Below are 10000 nucleotides of genomic sequence, written 5' to 3'. Positions count from 1 at the left end.
TATTGTCAACCCTCCTGGATATCCTGTAAGTGCCCCGTAAGGATCCATTTGGATAATGGAGTGATAACTATTGTTGAAAGCAAACTCTATGAGAGGTAAGTGATCGTCTCAATTACCTTTGAAGTCTATGACACATGCTCTCAGTATATCCTCTAGAGTCTGAATGGTGTCCTCTGCTTGACCAACATTCTAAGGATTAAAAGAGTACTACGTTCTCCTTCAAACCCATACCTTTTTAGAAAGACTTCCAAAATTGAGCGATGAATTATATACCTCTATTTAAAATGATAGACACAAGAAACCCATGAAGTTTGTCTATATCTTGAATATATAACCTATAATAATCTTCTATTGAATATGTAGTCTGTACCGGCAGGAAATGGGCTGATTTAGTCATCCGATCTACAATCATCAAAATCGAATCATGCTGCATGATAGATCGTGGCAACTCATTAATGAAGTCCATATTAATCATCTCCAACTTCTACTCCGACAAATGTATATTTTGAGCCATACCACCAAGCCTTTGGTGCTCTACCTTGACTTGTTGGCAATTTGGACTCTTAAACACGAAATCTACAATACACCTCTTCATACTACTTCCTAAATTAAAATTTACTCAATTCACAATACATCTTTGTGGAACATGGATAGATTAAATATTAGAACTATGGGCTTCCTCCATGATCTTCTATTGGAGTTCATCCGCCCTTGTTCACACAAACTACCTTGATACCTCTATACACCATCTCTCCATAGTTCAAAATCCATCACTTTCTGCTTATGAACATTTTCGTTTAGATCAAGCAAAATAGGATCTTGGTGTTGTTTCTCCTTCACTTCATACACTAGTGATGATACAGCTTCATTCATTACCACAACTCTACCTTCACTGGAATCCATGAGACAGAATCCCAATCGGGCAAGTCTATGAACTTCTTTAGCCAATTCTTTCTTGCGTTCCTCAACATGACAGTAATGCCCATAGATAATATACTCAAGGCATCAACAATAACAATAACCTTAGCTGAGTCATAAAGAATACTCATGCCATAATCCTTGAGTAACTCCAATCATTTCCTCCATCTGAGACTAAGTTCTTTTTATTTAAAAACATAATGATGACTCTTTTGATTGGTGAACACATCTACATGAACACCATAGAGATAGTGACAATTGTTGTTCATCCGCCCATATACACACAAACTACATTGATACCTCTACACACCATCTCCCCCTAGTTAAGAATTTATCAATTTCTGCTTATGATCATTTGCTTTTAGATCAAGCAAAATAAGTTCTTTGTCTTGTGTCTCCTTCACTTCAGACACTAGAGATGATTCAACCTCATTCATCACCACACATGTACCTTCGCTGGAACTCAATAGACGGACTCCCAATCGGCAAGTCTATGAACTTCCTTAGCCAATTCTTTGTTTCCTTAATGAACATGGCCAGTACTACCCATAGATAACATGCTCAAGGTATCAATAACAACATTAGCCTTACATGAGTAATAGAAAATGCTCAAGTCGTAATCCTTGAGTAGCTCCAACCATTTCCACTGTCTTATATTAAGTTCTTTCTAATTGAAAACATACATATGACTCTTTTGATCGGTGAATATATCTACATGAACACCATAGAGACAGTGACACTATATTTTCAAGGAAAGTACTATTGCTTCCAACTCGAGATCATGAGATGGATAATTCTTCTTGTTAATCTTAAGTTGTTTGGAGGCATAAGCTATGACTTTACCATATTGCATCAATACACAACCAAGTCCAACGCTGGAAGGATCACAATAAACAACAAAGCTTTGAGTAGTTTCTGGTAGGGTCAATAGTGATGCAGTAGTCAATCAAATTTTCAATTCCTAAAAGCTCTTCTCACAAGCTTCAGAAAATTGTAAATTAGGTATTTTCTTAGTTAACTTGGTCAACGCAGACGAAATAGACTAAAATCCCTCGACAAATCTTCTATAATAACCAATCAATTCCAAGATTCTCTTTATATCAATAGGAGATATGGACGTGGGCTAGTTTAACACAACGTCAATCTTTTGAGTTGCAACCCAAATCCCTTCACCATACACAATATGGCCTAAGAACCCCTTAAACTCAAGACAAAACCCACACTCAAAAAATTTGGCATAGAACTCCTTATTTTTAACGTTTGGAAAACTTTTCAAAGATGACTAGCATGATCTTCCTCATTTCTCAAATAAATCACGGTGTCATCAATAAATACGATAACAAACATATGAATATAAGGTTTAAACACTTTGTTCAGAAGATCTATAAACGTTGGAGGAGCATTAGTCAATCCAAATGACATAAGCAAGAAACTCATAGAGGCCATACCGGGTTCTTAATATTGTCTTTGGAATATCACTTTCTCTTACTTTCAACTTATGATAGCCAGTTCTGAGATCTATCTTAGAGAAGAAAGTGACACCTTGAAGTTGATTGAAAATAATACCAATTCTTGGAAATGGATAATTATTCTTGATAGTGACCTTGTTGAATTGACGCTAAACAATCCAGATTCAGAGAGAATGATCTTTTCCCCTCATACATAAGACCTGAATGCCCAAGGTAAGACAAGGCCGAATAAACCCCTTATAAATAAGATCTTTCAACTGTTCTATTTACTCCTTTAACTTATTTTGAGCCATTCTATATGGCGGAAAAATATAGGTCGAGTATCAAGAAGAATGTGTATTCTGAAATCTGTTTCTCTCTCAAGAGGGACTCTCAAAAGGTAATCTAGAAAACCTGAAGAAACTCATTCACAACTGACTGATAGACTAGGCGGTGTCTTAACATCAGAGTCATTAACTCCGACTAAGTGATAGATACACCCCTTGAGACTAACTTAATATATTAAGGTTTAAAGTAAAACAACCCTTAAGCACATGCTGAACTACTCCTCCACTCTAAAACATGTTAATTAGGAAACTGAAATTAGACTACTCGAGTTCTACAATCAATTGAGGTATAATAAGCATGAATCCAGTTCATATCCAGAATAATATCAAAATCCACCATGTCTAGATCAACTAAGTAAGCCATGGTATTCTGTTGATTGAAAAAAATGGTACAATAACAATAGACTCATTGTGTTAGAATAGAATCACCAACCGGTGTGAAAACACTAAACAATCAAGAAATTGTCGAACTCGGTGGTGAGAGGTGTCCGGGTGGCATTAACATCTGCGCCTAGAAATACATGCGGATGACCGACAAGAAAATGTAAACCCACATGCTCTGGACTCGGGACGTAATCTAAAGGAGCATGTTTAGCGGGGACTGCCCGTCTGTCTAGATGAGATCAGAGAGTCGCCACATAAGAGGCTTAGAACTCTCGTACCATCTCCTCACTGTAGGGACCTACATCCCGAGCCGTCCACTCCAGCCGATGCTTGGTGAATAATTCCTGAATAGCCGACATTAAGGGGAGACTCCTCGTAAGAACCCGCCGCTCTAGTGTCAGGGTCCGGGTCATGACCCCCTTTTCATTCGGCAGCTTGGAATTGGTGTATACCTGATATTGCCCATCAACACACCGTCGGTTAGGCTGATCAGCAATCGGGCCGGGGAGCCAGTCTAGGGCGCTGGAGTAGAGTCAGCACTATCAGCCTCATCAAACGAGGAAGACTGGGATGCGGTGGCAGGAGCAGAGGCCTCCTCAGACCCAGAGACCTCCTTAGAACAGGACACTTCCTCAGAACCGGAAGCATCCTCAGAGCAAGATGCTCCTCAGACTTTCTAGGAGACCCAGAAGGTGTGCCGGTTAGTATGCGCTCCTCTTAAGATGGGGAGGGGGTGACTATGCGGGCTCTACTCTCGTGGTCATGGCTCTAGTGGAGCGGGCACTAGAGGTAGGAGTGCGGGTACCTGGTGGCACGTACTCTGGGTCACGCTCATCATCTGAGCCTATGACAAGCCGGTTCGATTGGGCGACTGACTTTGAACGCCCTCATGAGTAGACACGGTCCTGTTTAGGTGCCATTTGTACCTGCATACAGAAGTAGTTAGTAACAGAGGAAGCAGCAAAGCATAGAAATAAAATGACAGTGCAGAAGTACAGAGTGCAGGACGGACCCATCGAGGGTCCGTCATAGGCATGCCTGTCCATCATGGGTGTCCATCGTGACACAGTTAGAATTATTTTTAAAAACATCAAAAACAAAGGTTCTGACAGTGTCGACGATTGTGAAGGACAGACCGTCGAAGGGATGACAGTCCGTCATAAGGGTCCATCAAGAGACACTTAGAATAAATTTTAAAAACGTCAGAAACAAAGGTTCTGACAGTGTCGATGGTTGTGCAGGACGAACCGTCAAAGGAACAAAGGTCCATCAAAGTGGTCCGTCGAGATCATTCAAGCCGTTTAACCTCTGTTACGTAGTCTCATTCCAATCCATTTTCAACTTTTTCATTGCCCATATGCCCTTATGCTCTAATTAAACCGATAAGTGACAAGTCTCCCATATACAAGTTGGTATAGGGACATACCTATGGGAGTCTTGTATGCTGTCCGGTAGGCCCAAAGAGCATCATCAAGCCTCCTTGATCAATCCATTCTACTAGCATTCACCGATTTTACCACAATTTGGTTAATCTCCCTGTTTGACACCTCAACTTGCCCATTAGTTTGAGGATGGTAAGGAGTGGCACATTATGGCGAACCCCATATTTTTTCAATAATCCCTTAAACAACTTGTTGCAAAAGTGAGATCCCCCATCACTAATAATATCCCTTGGGGTGCCAAATCTAGAAAATATGTTCTTTTGAAAGAATGCAGTGACCTTTTTCCCTTCATTATTCGTGAGTGCAGTAGCTTCCACCAATTTAGACACATAGAATGTCACAAGAATGTACTTCATCCCATGAGAACTCACAAAAGGGCCCATAAAGTCAATGCCCCACACATCAAACAACTCAATCACCAAAATGTGGTTTACAGGGAGCTCTTGCTTTCGCGAAATGCCATCGTCTCTTTGGCATCTATCACATGCCTTGGCAAACTCATGAGTATCTTGGTGGATGGTTGGCCAATAGTATCCACATTGCAAGATCTTGTGAGTAGTTCGAATACCATTATGATGCCCACCTACAGGCGAAGAATGGAATGCCTCCAAAACACTCAACATCTCAACTTCCGTCACACAACGCTGAATAAGCCCATCAACACAACTCCTATATAAGTATGGCTCATCCTAAAAGAATTATTGAACATCATGCATGAACTTTTTTCTTTGATGAAAGGACAAGTCCGGTGGAATGATATCACTAGCCAGATAATTTGTAAAATCTGCGAACCATGGGATCAAGTCTTGGGAGGAAGCCAATATATGCTCATCAGGGAAATTATCATCAATCTAAGACTTTTCACCCAACTCTCTCATTGCTTCATCTTCTAATCGGGACAAGTGATCAACAACTTGATATTCGGTCCCTTTTCTATCTTTTACCTCAAAGTCAAATTCTTACAATAGTAATACCCAAAGAATCAACCTCGGTATTGCATCCTTCATTGACATCAAATATCTCAAAGCAGAATGATCAGTATGCACTATAACTCTAGTTCCAAGCAAATAGGAGCGAAATTTCTTGAAAGCAAAGACTACTGCAAAGAGTTCTTATTCAGTCATGGTGTAGTTCTTTTGGGCTTCATTAAGGGCTTTACTAGCATAGTAAATGGTATGAAGGATTTTCTCCATTCTTTATCCCAATAACACACCAAGAGCAACCCCACTCGCATCGCACATCATCTCAAAGGGCTTGCTCCAATCCGGAGAAATGAAGATAGTTGCAGACACCAACTTTTCCTTTAACTCACCAAATACCTTCAGACAAGATTCATCAAAATGAAACTTACACTCTTTTTAAAGAAACTTGCACAAAGGATGTGCAATCTTTGAAAAATCCTTGATGAACCTTCGGTAAAAGCCTACATACCCAAGAAAACTTCTCAGATCTTTTATAGAGATAGGTGGAGGAAGTCGCTCTATCACCTCAACTTTAGCTCGATCAACCTCTATACCCTTCTCTGAAATGCGATGACCTAATACAATACCTTCTTTCACCATGAAGTGACGTTTTTTACAATTTAGCACAAGGTTGCAATCTTCACACCTCTTAAGAACCTCAGACAAATGATTCAAACACCGCTCAAAGGAGTCACCAACCACTGAAAAATCACCTGTAAACACCTCAATAGTGTCCTCCACCATATCAGAGTATATTGACATCATACATCTCTGAAATGTGGCTGGTGCATTGCATAACCCAAATGACATTCTCCTGAACACGAAGGTCCCATAAGTACAAGTAAAGGTTGTTTTCTCTTGATCTTTTGGTGCAATATAAATCTTATTATAACCCGAATAGACATCAAGAAAATAGTACCACCCCTTTCTTGCAAGTCTATCTAACATCTGTTCCATGAAGGGCATAGGAAAATGGTCTTTCTCGGTCATGCATTTGATTTTCGGTAATCCATACATACCCTTCATCCAGTCACCGAACTCATCGAAACAAGATCATTTTTCTCATTGGGGACCACAGTCATTCCCCCTTTCTTAGGTACACACTGAACAGGGCATACCTAACTACTATCGACGATGGGATAAATCATTACAGCAACCAACCACTTAATGATTTCCTCCATTACAAACTCTTGCGTAGGTGGATTTAAACGTCTCCAGTATTCAATACTTAGCTTATGATCGTGCATGAGTTGGATTTTATGTGAAAATTCTCGGGAGGAATCCCAATAATATCCTCAATAGTCCAGCCAATAGCTCTTTTGAACCTTTTTAACACCTCCACCAAACTCCCAACTTGATGCACATTTAAATCTGATGCAATAATTATCGACAAAGTGTCACCTTTTCCCAAGAATACATACCTCATATGAGGTGGTAGAGCCTTAAGTTCTACTTTTGGAGCCTCTTCTATTGATGGTTTTGCGGGTGGAGACTCGCGATGCATCATATCTAACTCTAACTTCTTTGGTTTAAATCGAACATCACCTCGATCAAGTGCCGTGACCAATGACTCATACTCTTCAATACAATCACTATCAAAATTCATGATTACTGCCGCTAGTGCTTCTACATACACACCCTCTTCTATTTGTACCTTAGATAACTTTTCAACTTTGTAAGATATGACAGATACCAATTGGATCTCACCACTTTGCCTCATGGACCTACAAACATTGAAAGTCACTTCTACATTGTTCAATCGAAATTTCATTTGCCCTTTCTCCATATCAACCAAGGCTCTACCGGTAGCAAGGAATGACCTTCCAAGAATAATAGGCACCTCAAAATTAACCTCACATTCCAGAGTAACACTATTGGCCGAAAAGATGAATGACTTCACCTTTACTAACAAATTATGGAGTATCCCAATAGGCCTCTTTATCGTTCGATCAACCATCAGTAGCCACATCATAATGGGCTTTTGGTCACCCAAACCCCACTTCTTATAAATAGACAGAGGCATGAGATTTATTGTTGCTCCAAGGTCACATAATGCTTTTGCAAATTTTAATAACCCGATTGTACATGGAATAGTGAATGCACTCGGATCTTCTTTCTTTTGCACTAGAGACCTCATAGCAATAGCACTACAATGTTGCATTCTATCATCATCTTTAAAATCGACCGATATTTTCTTAGTTACCATATCCTTCATGAACTTGGCATAATCGGGCATTTGTTCAAGAGATTCGATCAAAGGGACATTGATGGAAAGCTATTTCAACATAGTAATAAAACACCGGTATTTACCATCCTCTATCTTTTTCACTTACCTTTGTGGAAATGGAGGTGGTGGTATAGGCATGGGAGTCACCTTGGGTACCTTAACTTCTATCCCCGTTTTGTCTTCTAACTCACCACTAACCTCCACTATCTCATTATCGCCTCTTATCATATTTTCTACACCGGACGACATTGGTGGGTCAATGGTTTTCTTACCGACTGACATACAATGTCCATCATTTTTAGGATTTTGGACAATTTTGCTAGAAAGAGTGCCCGGTTAGCGTGGATTCACAATCAAAGACAATTGGGCCATTTGCAACTCAAGATGCTTGATCGAGATTGCATGTGCATCAACTTTTTGCCCAATACTTGCTAAGTCACTCCTCAACTCTTTAGTGTGCTCATCACTAGTATCAAACCTCCTCATAATTTTCTGGAACATATCCTCAACTAGCGCCATACTACCTCTACCATCCCTAGGAGCAACTTCATGTTTTTGAGGTGGAACATAGGGTCCATTCCTATTGTTTCTGTTACCATAGTTACCCCGGTTGAAGTTGTTGTCGCGGTTGTAATTTCCATCTCGGACATAATGACCCTCTCGGTTGTAATTACCATAGTTTCGACCTTGGTTTCCTTGACCGTGGCGCTAATTTTCCTGATTGGAGCTTTGGGCGTTTGGTCGGAAACCCCTCGTCTGATCATTTACATCATAAGAGTCCTCCTCATAGTAATACTCATCAGTTGGCGGTGGTGGCTTAGACAAGTAGTTCACCACATTTACATTTTCTGCAACACCAATGAAATGTTACAAAACCAACCCAAGCTCAGTTCTTATTTGAGCCATTTCCTTCTGTGGCTGGATTGTGTGCGGATTGCACTGCAAAAAAGTGTTTCTCCTAGTATCTTACTTCCTAGTGCTCCAAGCTTTATTATTTTGAGAGATTTTCTCCAACTTCTCAGCAATCTCAGCATAAAGACACTCCCCATGTTAATAATCATACAATTCATATTAATTATATAAGAAATCATGCACTTACATTGATGAGATTGAAGAAAATCCAGACGATTACTGGAATTAATCAAAAACTTGCACTAAACGATTCCGTAAAATAAAGTGATTTTTACAAAATACCAAAATTCAACACTTAGAACAATAAAACAAACAAATATCCAAGAGTCTAACCCCAAAAAAAGGTTTTCAAAAGTATTTATCATAATAGAGTCATAACAAAAGAGGGAAATCTATTTAAGGAAAATCTGTCGAAAAATGCGTCTTAGTTGACAACTGGAGCGACGGACCGTCGAGGTCACGACGGAACGTCGAGGCCATCCGTTGTTCCATACTTAACTCCTTTTTCTGCATCTCTCTTCACCAACTTTCTGTTACCATCGACGGGCAAGGATGATGATCCATTGCATGCACGACGGTCCGTCGATGTCTTCCATTCTTCCATACTTAGAATCTTTTGGAGATGGGTACTGGGGCTACTTTCTGTTAACATTGATGGATGTGCAGGACGGTCCATCGTGGCTATGATGGTCCATCGAGAGCCTCTGTATCCCCACACTTGGTCAGAATTCCCCAACTTCATTTAGAAGCCTTTTTCTTCGTACGGTAATGGCCCCTACAGACCGTTGAGGTCAAGACAGACCGTCGATGGCTTCATAGGTCATCACTTATGCAATTTTCAGCACAATTTTTCCACGTTGTCCTTCTGGACAGATTTCCTGCAAACAAAGAGAAAACTACATTAAAACCAATACAAAAAGGCCTTAGACACAAACTAAACTTAAGGAAAAAGCATTGAAAGTACCGTGAAACCATGGTACATCAAAATAGAGAGAAAAATACATTAATCTTCTTCGAAGAGGCCTTAGACACACATTAAACTTAAGGAAGAAGCATTGAAAGTACCGTAAAACTATGGTACATCAGCTTGTATGCCTTTATCTACATTTTCTTATCCATTTGTTGGGACATGGACTATTGAATTTAGTTATGTTTAGCTTTAGGGGTGTATCTCAGTTGGATATTTTTAGAGATTTTGTATGGTGATTTTCAGTTTTTAAGGGTATTTCGGCATTGGTTAGTTTTAGATGATTTAGTTACGTTTATGGAGACTCAATTCAATTATGTATAAAATATTCTTTTATATTATACAATATACTTCATTTCGATTAAATGGTGTAGGGTAAGTTTCAGGTGTAGT

At 39.7% G+C, this 10000-nt stretch overlaps 1 protein-coding gene across 1 annotated transcript; it reads right to left on the bottom strand.

The window, feature by feature from the left end:
- Positions 1-3984: 3984 nt before the first annotated feature.
- Positions 3985-8247, bottom strand: LOC138337992 (uncharacterized). The gene is made up of 8 exons (XM_069288440.1): positions 8157-8247; positions 7885-8003; positions 6923-7776; positions 6027-6315; positions 5753-5858; positions 5514-5638; positions 4818-5228; positions 3985-4023 (listed from the first exon to the last, which is right to left on the bottom strand). Exons 1-8 carry the CDS (start codon positions 8245-8247, stop codon positions 3985-3987), a joined length of 2034 nt encoding a protein of 677 aa, XP_069144541.1.
- Between the last annotated feature and the right edge of the window lie 1753 nt (positions 8248-10000).

Source organism: Solanum lycopersicum, chromosome 8 (genome assembly GCF_036512215.1).
Source record: "Solanum lycopersicum chromosome 8, SLM_r2.1".
Lineage (NCBI taxonomy): Eukaryota > Viridiplantae > Streptophyta > Magnoliopsida > Solanales > Solanaceae > Solanum > Solanum lycopersicum.
This window is presented reverse-complemented; position numbering and strand designations above follow the sequence as displayed.

What these genes read in the sequence shown, in the direction of transcription:
- LOC138337992 (XM_069288440.1), bottom strand. Translation starts at nt 8,247, where the DNA reads ATGGCGCTAGTTGAGGATATGTTCCAGAAAATTATGAGGAGGTTTGAT. An exon ending in TACCGAGGTTGATTCTTTGG is followed by an intron (nt 5,229 to 5,513) that starts GTATTACTATTG and finishes TAATTCTTTTAG; the next exon opens with GATGAGCCATACTTATATAG. An exon ending in CGAATAATGAAGGGAAAAAG is followed by an intron (nt 4,024 to 4,817) that starts GTCACTGCATTC and finishes TTCTGTATGCAG; the next exon opens with GTACAAATGGCACCTAAACA.